The 20759-nt window shown below is 46.2% G+C and overlaps 2 protein-coding genes across 3 annotated transcripts in view; both read right to left on the bottom strand.

Annotated features, from left to right (window-relative positions):
• Positions 1-262: 262 nt before the first annotated feature.
• CCNDBP1 (cyclin D1 binding protein 1) lies at positions 263-7484 on the bottom strand. The gene is made up of 11 exons (XM_026057938.1): positions 7379-7484; positions 7240-7299; positions 6333-6412; positions 5536-5617; positions 5010-5106; positions 3760-3833; positions 3373-3449; positions 2654-2907; positions 2177-2237; positions 1165-1211; positions 263-775 (listed from the first exon to the last, which is right to left on the bottom strand). The coding sequence occupies exons 1-11, from the start codon at positions 7467-7469 to the stop codon at positions 667-669; spliced, it is 1032 nt and encodes a 343-aa protein (XP_025913723.1). The 5' UTR covers positions 7470-7484; the 3' UTR covers positions 263-666.
• A 100-nt stretch (positions 7485-7584) lies between these two features.
• Positions 7585-20759, bottom strand: part of ZNFX1 (zinc finger NFX1-type containing 1) — a 13505-nt gene continuing 330 nt past the window's right edge. Inside the window, exons 2-14 of one of the 2 annotated variants that reach the window (XM_026057878.1) lie at positions 20402-20543; positions 17416-19569; positions 16473-16604; positions 16062-16210; positions 15697-15840; positions 15067-15175; positions 14616-14854; positions 14358-14497; positions 13873-14027; positions 13099-13244; positions 12651-12761; positions 11851-11946; positions 7585-10091 (exon numbers count right to left, since the gene is read on the bottom strand). In XM_026057878.1, coding sequence (XP_025913663.1) covers positions 7659-10091; positions 11851-11946; positions 12651-12761; positions 13099-13244; positions 13873-14027; positions 14358-14497; positions 14616-14854; positions 15067-15175; positions 15697-15840; positions 16062-16210; positions 16473-16604; positions 17416-19569; positions 20402-20456 — 6063 coding nt within the window. In that variant the 5' untranslated portion in view covers positions 20457-20543 and the 3' untranslated portion in view covers positions 7585-7658. Of the gene's footprint in view, positions 10092-11850; positions 11947-12650; positions 12762-13098; positions 13245-13872; positions 14028-14357; positions 14498-14615; positions 14855-15066; positions 15176-15696; positions 15841-16061; positions 16211-16472; positions 16605-17415; positions 19570-20401; positions 20668-20759 lie in introns of those variants that run through there. The other variant, XM_026057869.1, reaches the window with a different exon arrangement.

Here is a 20759-nt window from a genome sequence, read left to right as displayed (position 1 = left end):
CAAGCAGACGCTGTGTTTCACACCATGCATACTTGCTGAACCCACCACCACATAGTCAATTCTTTTCCTACCCATGGCAAAAAGGATAACTTAGAACTTTAAGGTGATGACAGATGTTGCATTTTTCTAGAGATGCACTTATTCCTACAGGTCCTTGAAGCTGGTAAAGCAGTAAATAATATTTCCACTGCTTTCTCAGGGAATAGAAGAGAGATCATTCATTCTTCCCTACGGTTTGAAAAGAAGCAGGAACACTGCTGCATTTATTTTAATGGTTCATTTGTTGGCTTGCAAAAGAAGCAAGAGCCTTTCCTTCTGTGTATATCCTGCCACATGAAAACAGATGAAGTCACCCATGCAAATCTAACATTTTATTGCTCTTTGTACCCCATGGTAGCTGTAACATCTGAAGAATGGGGCACATTCACAGCATTAAGATGCAGCATTGCATCATTCCAGGAGTCCAAGCAAAAGTTACAGCTTTTGCGATAGCAAAGGGTGACTTCCTCCCTGGGAAACTTAAGAAACTTCTGCCAAGAGACAGTAAAGTTCTCCCCTAAAAGAACTGTCCTCATCATTCTCCTATAGCTAGAAAACGGCCAGACAGATTCACTGGGAAAGCATATGCCAGAGCCAGTGGCAGCAACACATGTTGACATAGGAGAGCTAAAGTTCACCCTGTGTGAAGTTCTTGATTTTGTCCATGTTGTGATCTACTGCACCAGTGAGAAACTGCACCCAGCCTTCCTCTGATGGCAGACATACATGGCTTGTTCTGCAAAAGTAGAGGAAATACATTAGGAAAGTCTCCTAGGTGCCTTATACCTGTGCACCTGTAGACTAGAGAAACCCCCACACCACATGGCTGTTGCAAAGTGCTGAATTACAACAGCAATAAAACAACACTGCTGTGCCTCACAGAGTGCTTTGAGCAAGGAAGAAGCCACATTCATGTCTCTAATCACAAACCCTGATACTCTTGTCTTCAGCAGGGACCACTTTTATTCCTACCATCCTCTTCCTATTCCCACCTCTTTCCTTCCAGATAACATGCCAAAATACAAGCATTCACTATTTAGAAATGAGTCATCCTTGACAAGAGGCAGAATGATATCAGCTTTCGTATCAGGGAACACACACTTGAGAACTGTAACTCATACTCACTTTGTAATCTCTAAGACTTTCTTTAATACTGACGCCAATTTAGCAGCCTAGAARGAAACAAAAGGGAAATGAGTGAACCATACATGGGAAGAAGGGGCCCAGCAGTATCGGAAAAGAAAGAGGCATGTAGGAGTGTTCGATACAGTCAAGAATGAGTAAAACTGCTGCAGACCCTGATGCAGGAGGAAGCTAACATTGCCATGCTGGGAGTGTCTCCCAACCTACTGCTGGCTAGGACAAGTTAAAAAAAAAAAAAAAAGACTTTAAAAAAAAGCCAAATATTAAAATGCTTTCTTCTTAAAAAGATAAGCCTGTGAGAAATCGGTAACTGGAATTAAGACATGAAGTCATAAGTGACTGTTTGCAATGCAATTTGATATTAAGCAATGTTTAATATTTTGTACCAAAAGATCAACGCACTGGCCAAATGCAAGAAATGAGAACTAAGAGTCAGAATAAAGACTTTCAGATATGGGAAGGTATACACTTAATTTAGGTTGGAAAGGGCCTCTGGAGGTCACCTAGTCCAATCTCCCACTCAAAGCAAGGCCTACCTCAAAGTTTAGTCAGGTTGCTCAGAGCCTTGCCAAGTTTTGAAAATCTCCAAAGATGGAGATTCCAATGCTTCTCTGAGCAACCTCCTCCAGTGCTTGATCATGCTCACTGTAAAAATTTTTATTTTATAGTTTTAATTTAGATCACTTCATTTGAGTAAATCTACCCGACAGAGGGAAGAAAGTAGACATGGAACACACTGGCAGCCTTAGATCCCACTTGCCTGAGATACTGTCACTGGACATCTCTATGGATTATAACTCAGAGTCAACCCTAGAGTGGCCATGCTCTTCCCTGAAGAAGTAAAGAAGAGAAACACATTTCCACCTCAAGGAAACTAAATGTATAAGAACCAGAGGACTCCTCATCCCTAAGAACTGTTACTGATACAGTGACTGACACCCACCAGACACATAATCCCTCCAATTCGATTTGAATGCAGGCTGCAGATACTTACATTGAGTCGCACAGCCAGCTGGTTCATAGGTGGATACATGCTCAGTGCCAGCTCATCAACACTAGAATAGAAGAGAGGGAAGTCACCACTGAAGAAAAGTCCTTGATAGCACAACTTATAGATCCTTGGTCAAAGCCTACACCCACCCTAAGTGTAAGTCTGGAACTGCAGAGCGTGACAATGAGACATCAGTTAAACCAATAGGATGCTTTTCACTGCCTTCTCAGGCTTCGGTGCCCACTCCCATCTCATCCCCACTCACAGTCACAGCACTACCTCAAGGTGCAGAACACGTTCCTTTCCTAATCTGCATATCTCTCAACAGTCTATGCCATAATAGTGTCTTCACACACAGCTGCTTCCACCACTAGCTCACAGATTCAATGTCATATAGGTTTTCCTGATCCACTCTCTAGACCTCAGGAAACACAGGGACTGCTCTGGAGCAGAAAGCAACAAGGGGAGAGACCTGCTTACCTTGGACTGATCTCATTAGCAATGTCTGCAAGGTCATCCAGCTGAGCGATCTGCTCTGAAGAGTCAGCTTTTCCATGAGCCTTCACTACACCCAAGACCTTCTTCAAGCAAGCTTTGGAAGCCTTCATTAATCCCATGCAGGGGCCAAGCAGCTTCCGGTCAGCTTCTGACCAGTAGGTATCTCTGTTGCCCCGAAAGCCCAGCTCCTCATCTTCCATGATGTCACTGTAGGGGTCTCGCCCTTCCACCAGAGCCTGAGAACACAGATGCATTGAAAATCCAGGGCCTAACATCCATTCCAAGAGTACCCAGCAAAAAAGAGAAAACATTATCTAGAAATCATACAAATAATTTATGGAGGAATCTCTCTTGCACCAGCATCTCAGTTGCCCAATTTTGTTAATCCTAATGGGATCGGTTTAAGAAAAAACAACCCCTTGCTCCAATTCAACAGTGAGAAGCAAGAATCTGGCAGAGAGTCCCATTCTTACATCAGCCTAGAACCACCCACCCACATTCAAGGACATGGCCTCATAAAAACCATATATAAGGTAGCAGGATCAGACTTGGGTTTAAAAACTCATTAAGATCCAGGTAACACAATAAGCTAGCTCATATCAAATCCAATTCAAATCAGAGCCTGTGTATAAAACCATTCCCGTATTCCATCACTGCAACCCATCACTGCAGGTTTTTCAAAGGCTTAGGGCCTTCCTTACATGTTCCATCTCTTCCAAAGCATCCTTGACCACACCTAGACATGCAGCTAGAGCTGACACAACTGCTGCCTGGTTATCTGTAAAAACAAAAGGAAGAAAAAATCTGACACCGTACTGATTTAAATTAGTTCCCAGCAACACTCACCTAGGTTTGAGATCATTAGATCTTGAGACCATAGGCTCAAACATTTTTGCAGAGTTCAGAGCTGCGTTGCTGCCATGAAAACAACCTGACCTGGCTTCCAAGCTTATACACTTCAAAGAATAGTACAGTTTTGCAAAATGAGCGAGTCTCTATTGTGTTAGCTACAATATTCCTCACAAGGGCCATCGATATTCCAAGACCACATATCCTAGTCCATTTTTTTTCGCATACACAGTACTCACCTCGTGGCAGATTGGATGCTTGCTCACATGCCTCCCACACACTACCAGTTGATATAAGCTGTTCCTGAGACAAGCTGAAACAAACCAGAGCCACTCAAAGTTAGAATCAGTAACACTGTTCTGCTAAATTGTGATTTTCTTTTCTGCAGTCACCAAGCAGCTGGTCATTGGTATGTTGCATCTGTGCAAAGCAACAGGTGCTGGTTCCTACTGAGTTTAATGACTATTTGGAAAAAGAAGCAGGAACCTCCACAGAGGCCTCTCAAGGTGCTCGTGCTTATATATCTTCCAGAATCTATCCAAATTAGTAGTCTGTATCAGAGATTGCTGACCTCTGCCTACGGGCAGTGGTCTGTAATCAGTGAAAAGAGGTTCCATAATATCTCCCAGGAAGCATAGTGTTCCGATAACTAGCTTCAGAAAGTCAAGTGATCATTGTGTAGGACAGTCCACTCCAAGGGCAAAACCTGCCCACCAATGCAAACACTACCCCAGCACCTTCACGGGAATCCTGCTCCCAGCCTCTTTCCTTGCCACAGACAGGATGAAAATCTATTCTCTCTGTACAAAAAGATACCCCACTTGGTTACTGAGTACTGTCAGGGCCTTGAGTGGTTTCCACCCTCCCAGGACTTTAGCTGGCTCAGTTAAAGAGTTTAGCTGGCTAAGTCCAAGGTCAGTTCTTTTACTGATAAGAGCTCCTGTGAAGAAAGTTAGAAGTGAGGCCCAGTCCCTCCTTCCCCTAGAAGATGCTTTTAAGTTCTCTGGCTGGGCCCTGTCTGTGCTACATCACAGCTGCGTAGCAGCTATGTCTGCACCCAGTCTCATACCCCCTCGATTCCGACCCTGATCCTGACCCACTGACTTGACTTCCTTGCTTGACCTTGGGCCCAATTCACCACTGACCCAACTGGGCAATCACTGGTCTGTGTCTGACCCTGGTTACTGTTTCAGGACCTGACCCTGACTTGCTGGCTTGATTTTCCAGCTTGACCTCAAATACACCTTGCCGCTATAGACTTGACTGACGATCTGAACTCTCAACTGAACATGGCTACCTTCACCAGGCCTGCTCTGCTCACTCAGATACTATGAGACTGGGCCCTTGCTGGTGAGGGCACTGCCTCTGCCTGCCTTAAAACCATGGTCAGCTCCTGGCTCCCCCCTTTCCTTTGGGAGCAGCCTGCACTTGCTGTTCCCTGACAAGTATACCTGTAACATTTTCTCTCTTCTTTCTGGAAGAGCATTACCTCTCCAATGGAGTATTGAGAATTGTTTCTGTGAGCTGGATCATTCCTTCCACTACCTCAGTAGTAGCATCTCGTACCATCTTCCGAAGAGTAGTACCTGGTTGAGATTGAGAAAAAAGACAGCAATGACAGAAAGCAATTGCCAAAGATGAATACACAGGCAGCTCCAGTCATGCAGATACATGGTATATATAAAGTTACAGGTACTTTGAAGGAAGCGATGTTGTTCTCGAGTTTCAAAAGGACTTTGGGCAAGATCTCAACGTTTTATAAATACAAACACTCAATCAACTATACTTCTTCCTAAATTATCACTCTTTCACAGCTGGAAATCCACAGGAGTAGACAGTGGAATGGTTCACTCATAACCATGTTGCAAGTCTATGGAATAGCTGACAATGGGACTCTCTTTGCTCATGAGAACTTGCTTTCCTGTAGATGCCAAGTCTCCTACTAGACTCTGAAATACTGGGCTTCATCATACAGTGATGAAAGAACTGGCACTGCCCTGCTGTTACTATCTCACCTTGACCTTTGGGGAGCGAGTAGTAAACTGTGGCAACTGCAAGAATTGCATTTTGGACATCTTCACTCAGCTTCTGACAATCCTGAAAATGGATAGGCAAAAGGATTAACCAGGAAAATTTCATTACTGCATTCCATTTAGAAAGTCTCACAAGCAACCATTTAAATCCAGATTACTTTGAAAAAAGACTATAGGGAAGCATAGCAATGGCCAACTTGCTCAAGAAACAAGTACAGCACAATGGTAAATTACAGCATTTAGGTGTTTCTGAAGTCTGCAAGTGCAGAATGGAATAACTCGCTAGAGCTGCAGACTCACTGTATGCATCATGCGTTTCCTCATGATTTGGTAACAGAAAACACCCACTAGTCTGCTGGTCATACATCAGAGAGGAAGAAGTGGCTTAGATCATTATTCTGAATTTGTGTTCTTTTTTTCCTCTTTGAAACACAACTGTGTTAAAACTTCTCTCAATTAACAGCAAAAATAATTCCATTCTTAGATATAAGATCCACATTGCCCAATATACTGTCTTCACCTGCAAGCAGCTGTATATGTTAAATGATGTTAAAGAAAAGAATATAAGAATACTTATTTGGTATACTCCCCCAACCTCCAGAAATCAGTTCTTTAGGCAATTCTTGAACTGGATTAATATATTCTACAACATGTAGTCCACACAAATGTCCCCCGTTTGTGTTGAATCCAACCACTCTGTTTTGGTCTAGTGAGCCAGGAGATATCTGAAACTTAGCACACGCACTGCAATTTCCCACTCTGTGGAGGCTTTCACTCACCTCTACAGAAGGCAGTGGAGGCCTTGAGAATGCCAGACTCAGCTTTGTAGCTTCCTGTGATGTTGCTTTGAATGTCTGACCTAGAAATGATCCAATAGGAAAAAGACATTTGTCAGGATCTTAAGTAAAACATGAAAAAACAGAACAGCTAGATGAGCAATGTCTTCTCTGATGCTGTTTAGCCCTAACATCTACCTGCTGATTACTGTCTCTCGTTTCTAAATGCGACAAGAATATAAGCTAAACYGTACAGCAGAAGAAAAAAAATCCACATTGCAGCTGTGTCACACTAAACTGTCCATTCATTTCTACTTTTTTACTTGGCCGGTTCTGAAATCCACGATCACATTTTGTCTCCTGGCCCATGACACCTTTACCAGGACACGCCAGCAGGCTTTAACACAGACCAAAACCTTTAAAAAGCTGGGTCATGACAGCTACTCCATACTGCCTGCTGCTTTGTCAGCAACGACACGAGGAAGCTGAGGACAAATGCAGGAGCCCTGACTGGAGACCTTCCTGGTGATGTCTCTTGTAACTCATAGCCGTGTCATGTAACGGCACCAGAGTCCCAGCTCTGTCACTAACACTACCCACAAAAACTGCTGAACGTGCCTGCACGGCGCCCACCCCAGCCCAGCCCCACATGGTGGCCTCGCCCCGACCGAGCCCGGCCCCGGCCCCGGCCCCGGCCCCGGCCCCGGCCCAGCTCTGCCCCGTGCGGCAGCCCGGCCCCAGCCCTGCCCCGGCTCCGGCCCAGCTCTGCCCCGTGCGGCAGCCCGGCCCCAGCCCTGCCCCGGCCCAGCTCTGCCCCGTGCGGCAGCCCGGCCGCAGCACCGCCCCAACCCGGCCCGCACGTAGCCCGGCCCSGTCACCGCCCCGTGCAGCGCCCCCGCTCGCTCCGTACCGAGCGCGTCCCAGAAGCGCTGCGGCTCGAACGGCTCGCGRCCCTCGCCCGGTTCGCCCTCTGCAAAGGCAGAAAGAGACCTCAGAGAGGCCGGAGGCGGCGCGGCGCGGCGCGGCCCCTGCCCCGGCCCAGCCCCCACCTCGGACCCGCGCCAGCACCGCGCGCAGCGCTCCCCGCAGGTCCCGCAGCGGCTCCCGCGCTCGCCGCGGCCCCGCGCTCGCCGGCTCCATGGCGGCGCCGCGACCAGCAGCGCTCCCTCCCGGCCGCCACATCCGCTTCCGGGTAACGGCGCAGCCGCGCGCCACGCCCGCCGCGGAGCCCGGCCCGAGAGACGAGAGCCGCAGAGAACGTGGATACACTTTATTAGCTACAGGGGCGCCCGCGGAGGCGGCGCGGCGGCCCCGGCGGCGGGGGCACCGCTACAGCAGCCTGCGGAGCTCCTCGAAGTTGAGCAGGTTGTTGGCTGTATCGGACCAGGCCGCGTGTGTTGCCCCATCCATCTCGGGGGCCAGGCTGTTGGTGCTGTCCAGAGTGTGGTTTGTGCCCCCGATCGCTTCATGGCATTCGGGGCACCTGCTCCTCTCCATTGCACCCCCACACTCCCCAATCACATAGATATGCCCATTTTTGCACTTGAACCAGTGACCAGGTGAGCAGCCAACAGCACTGACAATCTGCACCCGCTCTGCTTCAGAGATCCCTAGCCCTGACACAGGCAGTGCCCTGCAGAGCCTCTCTAGTTTAGTCTTTACTACAGCCTCATCCTCATCTCTAAATTTCTTTGTCCCTTCCAGGATCTCACGCACACTAGCAATCTCTTCTGCAAGGGCTGGGGTGATCCTCCCGCTTGCACCTTTGCACCTTGCCAAGAGACTCAGCAAGTAGGTCAGTCTCTGAATCTCAACCTGCAGGTCAGAGAGCTCCTGCCCTGTAAAACTGAGGCGCGGCTTATCCAGCCACTTCTGGACTTCATCCAGCCGCTTCCTCAGTTCTTTCCTCTCACTTGCATCAATTTTGCTCATAGAATTGGTCAGATCAGCTAGACGTTCATAGAAGTTAAGCAGGTTCTCAATTAGTCCAATACTCTTTGTGGATAAAACAGAGACCCTTAGTTTATCTTCCAGCATAAGGTACTTAAGGGGTAGATTCCTCTGCAGAACAGCATTCCCTGCTAGTGCAGCCTGTAGGCTTTGTCTTCTAGATTCAATTTCCTGTACTGGGCCTTGGATTTTCTCTTTCACTCTCTCTATCTCATCCAGCCGCCTTTGCACAATGGTGCCATATCTTAAATTCTTTCTAATAGGTGTCTGACAGACAGGGCACACTTTCAGCTTGATGACATCATCATCTTCATCCATATAATGGTCAAGGCCTTGGGACTCAAAGACATGGCCACAGTCTTCAAGCTGTACAAATCGAGCATCTGGATCTTCCTCAAAGCCAAAAAAGATCTGGGTGACTTCTTCACGGTCACAGACAAGGCACTTCTGTGGGCAGGGCTCTCCACACAATCCAATACAAGGGTGTCCACAGTGCAGTAGTTTAGTGCACGGTACATTGCAACGAGGCCTATTGCATGGTTCAGAGCAAAGATTGGTACACTGGTAGTGCCGACATCGCCACTCACATGGCTCTGCACACGGAAAACAGCTCTCTCCACATTTCTTTTTACATCTGCTATGAATGCAGTGGTTCTGACAGTCCAGTTGACATGGAGGGCATTCGGTAGTACAAGGCTGCTGACACTTGTGGGAGCAGACTAAGAAGCGCTTGCATGGCCTGTTACATGGCTTATGAAATCTTCCTTCAAAGCAGGTATGACAGGAACCTGGGCATACGTGACCACACTCTAGTGTGACAGAACACTTAGTTTTACATTCCACAGGCATCCCATGTTTCATCTCCTCAGTGATCCAGCACTTCACTTGCTGGATGTGGCCACATTTCAATACAACTGTAACCAGCTCAGGACACGCTGTAGTGCATTCCTGCCCACAGAATTTGTTGCATGTGTGCCCACAGTTCAACTTTTTCTGACAAGGTTCTTGGCAAAAAAACTCAGTGTCTGGAGTAGAGCATGGCACCATCTGTTGGTGGCCACACTTAGAAATAGTTTTCTCTACTTTCACCATGCAGGGTCCACAGGGCTCATAACACAACTGCGGACAGCGATGCCCATCTGTACAAAGCACCTTTTGACAAGGCTTCAGGCACTGATACTCTTTGTGCTGTGTGTCATATGGGTGACATGCCCTTGTGCAAACATGTCCACAACTCAACCTAAATTCACAGGGACGACTACAGCCTCCTTCTGGGACTTTGCTGAAGTCTGCTGCTGCAGATACCAGTGTCTTGGTTTCTGGGTGGTTTTGGCAGCAAAGCATCAATGAGCGGCCAATGTGGCCTTTCTCCCGGAGGGTGTGAATGATCTTGCTCCAGAGAGGAACCTTGCCAAGCATTCTCATATTTCCGATACAATACAACCCTTTCTTAGCTCTGGATAATGCTACACATATCCGATTAGAGATCTGCAAGAACCCTGATCTCTCCTCTTTGTTGCTCCGCACAAGTGACAGCAGGATAATATCATTCTCTTCCCCCTGGTATTTATCCACAACATGAACCTTCACACCTGCAAAGGTCTTGGCTGGCATGAGCTTGCGCAGACAGGAAAGCTGCCCAGTATAGGTAGTGAGAATGGTGATCTGAGAAGGTAGATAATCCTGACACAAGAAATACTTGCACAATTCCACTACAAACTGGGCCTCATGCAGGTTCTGGTGGCTTTTCCCTTCCTGGATCTCTTGCTCAGGAAAGTCATGCTCCACAAAGAAGAGGTTAGATAAGACCCCCTGGAACAAAAGAAAAGAATCTCAGCAGCAGAATTCTCCCTTCCCACATCCCTGATTATCCCTTACTAAGAAGATTCTTTAGAAGAGGACTGCAATATGTGGTTACTGCATACTTAAAGTAATTGCCTCTTAGATTTCCGTAGTATATTCATCAGAGGAGACTTYGAGCTGATTAGTGACATTTCCAGTAGTTACTCAGTAGTCAGGGGTTTAGTGAGTTGTCTGCTCACTTGTTTAAAACTTCCATTTGCCTTGGGTTAATGGGGACCTTCGTTTTTTTTGCCTATTAACTGGAATTCTACCCACAAGGAATTCTTGGCCTGTTACACCAAAACATAGAGACTGCTTTTTTTCAGGAAAGAACACTTTTCATGAATCACATGCAGATCTCTGGCTTTCCAGCATGTCCATAGTTGCAATAACTGCTGTATAATTTAATTCAATGGTCACCTCTGTTGGTTACTGTACTAGTTAAGATGATGAAATTTTGATGGGTTTTGATATCTCAAGTTTGTTTTAAGGCCAAATAGGACCATAACATTCTCCAGAATAGCTTATCTCATAGGAGATCACAAAATTTTACCCTATTTCTCCTGACCTAAATAGCTATTTTTAACTAAGGCATCTTCTACAAAATACTTGATCTGGATTTGAAGATACCAAGAGGACACCTGCAACTTTCCTAGATAGCTTATTCCAGTAAATAAACATCCTCACTGTTAATTTTCTCCTGCCTGGCTTCAGCATTCTACTGTGTTTTTAGCACCTTTCTCATCCAGTTAAAGAGCTTTCAACTAACAAGTACTGTCTTTTCATGAAGAGAGAGCTAAGTAGACTAAGCTACTGTAATCTTCTCTCTGTAACCACCTCTAATTCTTTGTCCCAGGGTATTCAGTTGTTTTGGTTCCAAGGATCCAAGACCTAGCTCGGACACAGCATTGCTGTGTAACCTTGGCTCAGAATTCCGAGGAAATTGTTGTGACAGAGAGCTGTGCAAAAGTCTGCAGAACAGGGCTATGCAAGATAGGATAGGTGAAATTACAGAGGTACGATTGTTACTAGTTCAAAGATAAAAGAAGATGAGCACTAACATGGAAAGGTATAAAATCATAACTGAAGTGGGGCAGGGAAATAAATATCAGAAAACAGGAAGTTGGTGGAAGATGGAAACTCAGCAATATTAAAGAAGCAGAGGCTGTGACCCTTCCTCTTCTGAATGATGCCTGCCTGACTTGCAAAGACACTTCAGGCATCTTATGGTGAGGCAAGCATACCAATGCTCAGCTTAATAAATCATTAAATCCTAGCTGTTGGTTGCACACATTAGCCAATAATGATTCATTTATACTTTTAAGCTGCATAGATCCTGTTTGCAGATCTTGTGTACAGGTAAAGGTGCCAAAACAAAGAACCCAAATAAGTCACATATCTTATGAGGAAGTTTCACAAATTATACTTTAAGTTTCATTTAAGATTTCTTCCTAGCTTTCAATCACACAAAATTCTTTTAGTCCCTCTTCCTTTTTTGACTGTTCTTTTAAAGTCATCAATACCAGATCCATTTACAATGCCCACAGTCACTAATGCCAGACAAAGTTACAAGTTATATGCCTAATTCTGCATCCCTTGCTTCCTTGATTTAAGTAGCAGTTTCATTAGCTGAACTTGATTTAAGAAGTTAAAATCCTTAAATATTATTCTACAGAAACTTGTTTTAGCCAGTAACAGAGGGAAAGTGCTTGGACTACTGAAAACTCACTTTTATGTTTTCATATTTCAGGACAGATGGATGGTTCTCCAGCTCCTGGTATATATGGGGGCTGAGAAGCCGGGCAATTTCGGGACGCATGCGGTGCTGAAACACAAAGCAGCTGTGTATCAGTCTTGAGGAAGAAGCACCATATTTCCCTGCCAAGAATCTGTTGTTTCACTGTAAATACAGTGGCCAAATACAAGACAAGGGTGACTTTGCAGTAAGAATCAAGATGGGAACCCTCCCTCCAACAGCAATTATAAGGCGAGTGTTACCATAGTACCTCCATGAAAATCATTTGGCAAGGCTGTTGCAATAAGCATGCTGGTCTCAGTGCAAATCTAAGGAGAACAGGGTTCTACATAACAAAATCCAGCACCTCACCCTAACCACTACATGATCTCTTCTAGAGAATTTTAAATACAGGACTGCTGGAGGAAGAATCAACTTGTCCAGATACCAAAATATACAGTTGTAACACTTTAGGAGGAGGCAGCCTGAGAAGATTCGCGCTGCCATTCTCTCAGATGCCCCAATAAGCTGTGTTCGTAGCACTAAAAGGTGTAGGAACCACAGTGTTGCAGGCCACATTAGCGTATAACCAGTCAGCTAGGGTTAAAATGCCTGGAACAGCAGTATACTGTTTATGGCAGTTTGACAGCTCTTACCACTCTTCTCAGGATTAAATAGCACATCCTTTTCTTTTAGGCTGCTCTGTGAGCAGAAATATGAAATTAGACGTACTGTAAATTTAAACCAGGTAAAATGCAAATGCCATAAGAGAATGTTTGAGAACTGCTCCTCACTTGGTATTTCAGGCGGACAAAGGGGAAATTGACTTTCACCAGCCGTTCAAAGAGAGAGACTTCCAGATTGAAGTTCTTGGCCAGGTCATACACATTGGCACTAGGCTGCAGCTGAAAAAGAAGGGATAGGAGTCCACTTTTTAGCACTTCTCCTAGGCAATAGTAAGATTTTTTTCACTCATCACCTTTTCCCGCAACCCTGGTCCCCAGCAGAAAGGCAGAGACTGGATTTTTTGGAGAAGTGCTAAGTGTCAAGGTTAGGTACAGTCACAACTAAACTGGATTCAAGCGCATGTCACTTGTGATAGTTAAACTACAAGACAAGTCTCACGGGAGGCTTACTCCAGAACCACAGGAAACAGGGCCAATAACACCCGTGGAAACTGGGAAGCTGTAAGGCTTGGCAACCTTTCACATTTGGTGTTTGGTGAAAAGGTATAGATGTTACCTGCTGGTGATCACCGATGAGAATGAGATGCTGGCAAGCTTTACTCAGAGTAGTAATGGTGTGAGCCTCCAGCACCTCTGCTGCTTCTTCTACAATTACAATTYGTGGCTCCACTTTTTGTAAGATCTGACGGTATTTGGCAGCACCTGGGCAAGGAGAGAAGATAAGCTTTAGCAGAATATAATTACTTAATGAGAGAATTTTCAGGGTGGGGAGTTTCACGATATGTTATGTCCCAAAAGAGACTGAGGGTCTTCCCAAGATTCCACAATCCAAGTTTCATCCTTTTGGGCTTTGAAGCAGAACCATAGCAAGAATGGCTTCTATATGGAAGGAAAATTAGGGAAGGCATGTGGGACTGGAGTCCTATGCCTTGGCCTTTTCCTGACCTTCTCTTCAGAGGACACCTGCTCAACACATGGATCAACACACCTAAATAAACCCAAAATTGTCTCTCCAAAGGGTTGGATTACAAGACTCATGCAACCTGTGTTCACTAAAAGGTGATGTGGAGATAGCAGTGCTAATATCAACTGCGTTTAACTCAGACACGAGCAGTGGATCAAGAACAGAAACTGCTTACGCAGCTAACTGACAGCTTGTCTGTGATAGCCACATTTGCAAAGGGAGTCAGAGATTAAGAAGGCTTCAGATTAACGTGGAGTCTGGCCCAGGCTGTCAAGCAGCGCTGGATACTAATCTTTTGGCAGTGAGGTCCTTTTTACCATCACTGGATACAGTGGGAYGCTGGTTTGTTCCCCAACTGCCACGTACCTGTAGTTGTCATCCCCACAACTTGAGCCTCTTTGAGAATGCAGAGATCTTCCTGCAGCCTCAGTTCTGCCAGCCTCTCTGCTGCTGCCTGGTACTGCTGTTCATGCTGCAGAATCCTCCGCCGAATAAAGCCCTGGTACATCTGCAGCCAGTGCCTGAGAAGGAAGTACCATTATCATGCACAGCAAGGTGAACAGGACAGTGATCTGAAAGTTTTGAGCRGAGTCAGTTCAAAACTTCCTGTGTGTCTCCTGGGCAAGAGAGGAATACCATCTATACTCAGTCCCCAACCCACAGAGCAGTGATGACAACACTGTCCTGCCAATATAGGCAAAGTGAGAACAAATATCTTACAGGGAGAAGCATGTTCAGGTAATGAACTGAACAGGTATGGACAGAAACACCTCAGATTGACAGAAGGAGCTTGCAAACTGAAAGTCCTAGGACACATTTGCTTTACAGACTCTGTAAAACTGTACTGTCACCTGTAAAGCCTCCAGCGGGAGCTCAGGTCAAGTTGCCACACATCCCGAATAGTCTTGGCCTCCAACTCTGTCATTGCACTCAGTTTACGGAGCTCAACTCTCATCTTCTGTTTCATTTTCTTCCTCTGAGCAGCAGTTATCTGCAGAACCATCCCCCCAAACAAGCAGTTATAGCACAAAGTTCCTTCTGTATTAGCATCCCCATGTTACTCCTTACAAACTCAGGCAGAGCCAGGGTATGCTAGCGCATGCAGTTACCTCCCACTGCATAGCCTTCTGCTGTGGTTGGGCTGTTCCTTCTTCTTGGTTCTCCAGCTTCATAGCCAGCAGCACACTGGCCAGTTCATGAACAGCCTCCTCCTTCCTCCTTCGAGGCTTTGCTGTCTCCTCATCCTCAATCACTCTGTCAGCTTGAATCAGGTCAGCCTCCTCTGGGATTTCCAACAGCTCCTCTTCTGCTTCAACTTCCTGCTCCTCTTCTCTTTGCTGCTGACCACCTGTGAAAGTCACTAGTTACATGCAGGCAGCCACAGCCACTCTGGCAGAATCACAATGCAGCAGTCAGACCACCATGTGGAAATTAAGGTTAATAATCTTTYCACTCCCTTACAGTATCATGTATCTTCAGTGTTTGTTAAGTAGCGGTGTCTTTTCTTTGGCATGCATGCATTGCTTGGGCAGACACACCTACAGAGGATGAGTTTCTTACCTGGATTCTCAGCCCCTAGGTTCTCAGCAGCACTCTGGGTGAAGACATTTACACCAAGGCCCAACCACTCCAGAATCATTGAACCATTGTAGTAAAACTCCTCCTCATCCTAGTATAAAGAAAGTTAAATCAGCCAGATCTATTGCAGTTCAGAGTCTTAGAATAATGTCAAAGCAACAACCAGCAGCAGCATAAAATTAGGAAAAGTGCCCTGCGTGACATCCAGAGCTAGAAAGCCTGGGCAGGCTCAGATCTTCAGAAAAAGCATCCCTCTTTCCCTTCAGTTTAAGGGGCTTTCTTTTGGTCTCTTGTATTTTTACATTGATAAAGATCATTTGAAATCAGTGCAGTTTAAAGAAGCAAAATTTAAAGCTCCGGCCAAAAAAACAAAAGAAACAACCCTCCTCTCCCCCCTTCTCCCCCCCCCCCAAAAAAAAAAAAAACCCACAACATTTTTAGAGACTACAGTCAATTGGCATGGCTTGCCATTCACTTCCTCTCTTTCCTACTAGCTGAGTGAGGCTCAAAAAAGTGTGCTTGGGAACCTCAGTCTCATTTGCAGAAAGGGCATAGGAATACAGTAAACAGACACTGGGACTGCTTGACTCAGAAGAAAGGGACCTCTCTTACCAGACCACTCATCAGACTGTCCCAGTGCTGGGGGGCAATGCATGCTTCCAAGTGGCGCTCATGCAGCACTCCATATGTAGTGCACTCCAAGTGCTTTGCTCCTTCATGGAGCTCCTGCTCAGCCTGTTTCATCTGACTGGTTATCTACTCATAACAAAGAGAAGACAGGCATCATCATACTCAGATAAACAAAGTTCAGAAACAGCAGGACAAGAAACTGATAAAGTGAACAAGGACAGAAGGATTAAGAGGCTGACTTCAGTGTAAGACAAGGTGAAGGAGCATGTCTGGAGGAGGAAGTTTAGTTAGCTTGTCCAATGCACAGGCAACCCAGTTCCCTATGGTCTCTGGCAAACTGCACATACATTCACGTAGGCCCTGCGAAGATGCATTGGCAAGTTGCGTCGGAATTCACACTTCTTCCTCAGCTCCCTCAAGGTGAATTGTTTCAGGACCTCACTGCTGCTTCTTCCCCCAACACGCACCATCCCACTTTTTTGGAATGTGTATATTCCTGGGAATCAAACAGAAATATTAGTGCTGAAGAGCCAAGCTCTGTTTTCTGCAGCAGGTCAAGGGGTAGGGAGAGCAGCATTTGACTACAAGCTCTACACTGGATTGATCTGACAGCTTTCTTATTGTGTGTCAGTGGGGCTGGAGTCAGTAGCAAAAGCCATAAGGGCATGTTGTCATGTCCAGAAGTGGGACAGTTAGAGCAAAGAGCAAATACTATAATTTCTATCTCTTCCCCCTGCATATTTAGCAGACACTCTTACCTTCTAAGAACTGATCCAGTGCATGGTTAGTGTAACACACTACAAGGATGGGAGATTTCTGGACAGTGCTTTGCCACACATGCTCATTAGTCAAGAGAGCCTGAACAATCTTCAAACCCACATAGGTCTTCCCTGCAAAACAAGCTCAGAATCAGAAAAGGGTAATCCACCCTCTACAGGGTGCCTTGAAACACAGGAATCAAAACAAGATACAAGGTTTCCCTCTGGGCTGCAAATCTCACCTGTGCTAACCAAGATCTTACCCCAGAGGTAGCTAGGTTACAATATGTAAACAAAGTAGCATGTCACTGCTGCTATCCTTTCTGGGCTGTAACTGAGCAAGTCTGTTCTGCAAGAATGCTGCCTTTTGGTTAATAAACCGGGGTCAGACACTGGCTCCACATATGAGAGTCAGCTGTATATGAAACATTCAGATACCAGGAGAACAAAAGCAGTGGATGCTTGCTGAGTTCAGATACCACTTAGAATAGTTAAAATTCATCAACCTTCCCCACAATTGTGAGAGGGTTTACACGCGCCTGCAGTCACCATTGCAATGCTTTGTACACCTAGAGGACCAGAGCTGAACATTCCCAATATTCTAACATGCTATGAAGACTAATAGAGCAGTTGCTCAGCTAGAAACACCATGGTATCAAAGACAGTTGAAAACTTTTTCACCCTAAAACCTGGCCTGGGGTCTACCAGCAATTAGGTCAGTGATATGTAAGATCTTATCTGACTTAGAGGTATATATGGGTATTTGAGGATATTTTAACCTTCTTCCCCACAGCTCTCACTAATTGGGCTACTCAGGCATCCACTAGGCATGGGTCTGAAGTTTGGAGACACTGCTGCTGACTTTCTCAGAGTTAGTCTTCCTAACTGGGGGAGGCAAGTAGAATTTCTTAAATGATAGAGATCTAAAGCAAATGTTTCTCACCAGTCCCAGGAGGTCCTTGGATAATAGCCAGCTCCTTGGTGAGTGCAAGACTCAATGCCTGCATCTGAGATTCATCTAATCTCAAAGTTTCCATTGAAGGCCACTGGTTAGAATCTAGAACATTGACACTCTGCCTTCTCAAGCCATCAGGGTGCATGTCTTCATCTGTTGGAGAGTCTTCCATCAAGGGTGCAAAGTTGTAGGTAGTGCCCATTGTCAGGTATGTTGGCTCCTTCACATGTGCATCGCATTCCACAATGTACTTCTGGAATGGAATATCTTCTTCATGGATTTCCTGTAACCCTTCCAACACATGCCGATAGGCCTCAAAGTAGGCAGTTGTCTCTACCATAAGGAAGGAGTCTGAGGGCTGAACCTCTGCCAGCAGTGCCTGGCTCTGTGTATTAAAACATAGCTGCACAATCCCCTGGGCCAGATCTGCACTATCACGATTTGAGACAGTAGCAAAAAGACATGTTTCAAAGTGATCTTTAGACATGCAGACCAGGGATCCATACAGCAACCGTTTGGAATTCTGCCATCGTACAAACTTCAATGGCTTTGTGTCAAACTGGACCTTGTAAACGATACCAGATGAGGAGCAGAGGGGGGTAATAATACGTGTGTCAAAGTAGATCCTGATGTCATCAAATTTTTTCTTCCTCAAACCTTTGTCCTCAAAGCTCTGCAAAAGCTCCAGGATACCTTCCCTTAAAGGCCTTACAAAGTCTTCTCTCAGAAGCCGAAAATGAGTGTCAAGATAAATGCTGGTGCTCTCATATCTTCCAGAAACAATATTGGGGCGTAGAAAGGGTTTCTCATCATGATGTACCTCATTATATGTTGGATAAATGGTCATTGTACGATAGGTTTCTTCCTGACCATCAGCCTGAGGTTGCATAAGGGTATAGTTGTCAGCCCTTAGTGTGCCTTCACGTCTCTTCTCCTGCAGGTGCTGCACAAGCATCTGGACCTTTTTTAGATTCTTCTCTGTTTCTTCTGTGATGTCCACACCAGAAGCTCGCAGGGCATTTATGGATGCTGGCAAGACTGTCAAGAGAATAGAGGTGTTCTGTACAGAGCTGGCTGGGAAAATACTGATCAGGTCCTGAAGAAGTGAGATGATGTTACCAATATGCTCAGGGTACTGATGTCGTACAGCAGGGACTGCCTCAGTTATCATGTCAGACACATACTGCGGCAGGCAGATCTTGAGAAAGTTGGATTCCTTCACCACTCCAAGAAGCTGCTGGACACTCTGCCGATCCATTCGGGAACTGCATGCTTTTCGAAGCACCTGACAGATGAGCTGAAGGAAAGTAGGTTTCATAGATGTCTGGGAAAGAAGTTCCTTCAGACCCAAACTGGAAGCAAGCGTGATGACAACTTCGGAAGGGTCTTTCTGGAGGAGACTTTCTAGGAATTTGTAGCCAATCCTTTTGGTTTGCTGAGGCTGCTCACTAAGCTGGGCACCACCTGGGGTAGGGTTCTGGTGGAAACGAGGATTCTCCCCAGGTTGCATCCTCCTTCCTCTACCTTCATTTTCCTGCCCATTCCTCAGCCCTCTAGCTCCATCGTGGGCTTGTCCACTCTGATGCTTCCTTCCCCTATCCTCATTTTTTTGCTCATTCCAGGGCTCTCTGGCTCTCTCATGTGCTTGTCCACCCTGATACCTCTTCACCCTACCTTCATTTTCTTGCTCATTCCAGGGCTCTCTGGCTCTCTCATGTGTTTGTCCACCCTGATACCTCTTCATCCTACCTTCATTTTCTTGCTCATTCCAGGGTCTTCTGGCTCTCTCATGTGCTTGTCCACCCTGATACCTCTTCACCCTACCTTCATTTTCTTGCTCATTCCAGGACCCTCTGGCTCTCTCATGTGCTTGTCTGTCTTGATGCTTCCTTCCCCTTCCCTCATTCTCTTGTTCATTCCAGTGTCCTGTGGATCCACTGTTGGCCTGTCCACCTTGGTTTCTTCTTCCGTGATTGAAGAACCGTCCAGTACCACCAAAGTTCTCCTCTCTTTGCCCAGGTAGAAGAGGGTAATTACTAGCCTGGGGGTTTTCCCCAGCCTGAGCTGCTCTCTTGTGAGCCTGGCCTGACCCATTATTTACTCTATCCCTGCTTGTTTGTGTAAAGCGATGATTGGCATGCCCTACAAAGAAAAGGAAATACTTCTTAATTATAGTCAACCATATTAACTTGCCTCCCAACATAAAAGCTGAGTGTTTTGGCCAGGCAGTCAGCATATTTTGGACATCTTGCATCATGTGAAAAAGAAGAAAAAGAAGAAAAAGAAGAAAAAGAAGAAAAAGAAGAAAAAGAAGAAAAAGAAGAAAAAGAAGAAAAAGAAGAAAAAGAAGAAAAAGAGCATTTCACACCCAGGCCTTTATGTTGGTGTTTCCTTGGTACCCTTTTTTCTGACCACACAGAGAAGAAGGGGGAAAAAAAAAAAAAAAAAAAAGCCATGCCTAGAGTTCATTTATGCTGTTAAGTCTTGAGGACACTAAGAAAATAACACCTTTTCTACAGTCCAGAAAGCAGAATTAAGAAAGACTGAAGAAGAATTTTCCTACACTGGACAAGACTTCCTCCAGAATTAGCTGTCATTTAAATAATGAAAAAAGTAGCAGCAGCTAGCTCCTTCTTTATATAGCACAGGTAAAAAACAGACCTTTTGAACAAAGCCTGACCCCTCACAATATCAGAGAGCACACGCTGTATAGTCTTTATCAAGCCCTCAACTGAATACTCAGAGAAGCACTGAATACTAGCAGAACAAATTAGTAAAGAGATTGTTGCAACATATCATCACTTTAAGGGCCCCGACCAGAATTTGGGGGGCAAATAAGGAAATGCAAGAACTTATACATCAGAGGAAATTATACTGCACGTACACAGGCAAGGAAAGAATGGGTCACACTGTAGCACATCATTCCCCAGCTCCTCTGTGACTCGCTGCCCTGCATCAACCGCACAGCTCTTACCTCTTTCGCCAGGTCGGGACTGCCAAGAACGAGGCTCCTGCCCGGCGCCATCCATCGCTCAGGGCCCCGGTGCTGCCTCCGCCGGGGCCCCGCGGCTGCCCGGGGCGAGAGCGCTGCTCTGTGCTCCGGGCCTGAACCGCACCTGCGCCGCGAGAAGAAAACCGGCGCCGTCGTGCTCGGAGCTCACCCCTGTCCCCGGCGCGCTGCCGCGGCCGCCGGCAGAGCCCCGGGCCTGCTCCGCCGCAAGTGCCGACAGCTCCGGCGCCGACGGAGCCGCCCCCGCCCTAAGTTTCGCTTTCCAGTTCCCGGCGCGGCCGCGCCCAGCCGCGCCGCCCCCGCCCGGCGGGGCGGCGCCGAG

Source organism: Apteryx rowi, unplaced genomic scaffold (genome assembly GCF_003343035.1).
Source record: "Apteryx rowi isolate R43461 unplaced genomic scaffold, aptRow1 scaffold_0, whole genome shotgun sequence".
Taxonomy (NCBI): Eukaryota; Metazoa; Chordata; class Aves; order Apterygiformes; family Apterygidae; genus Apteryx; species Apteryx rowi.
The sequence above is the reverse complement of the archived record's forward strand: the minus strand, read 5'-3'. Positions and strand labels throughout refer to the sequence as shown.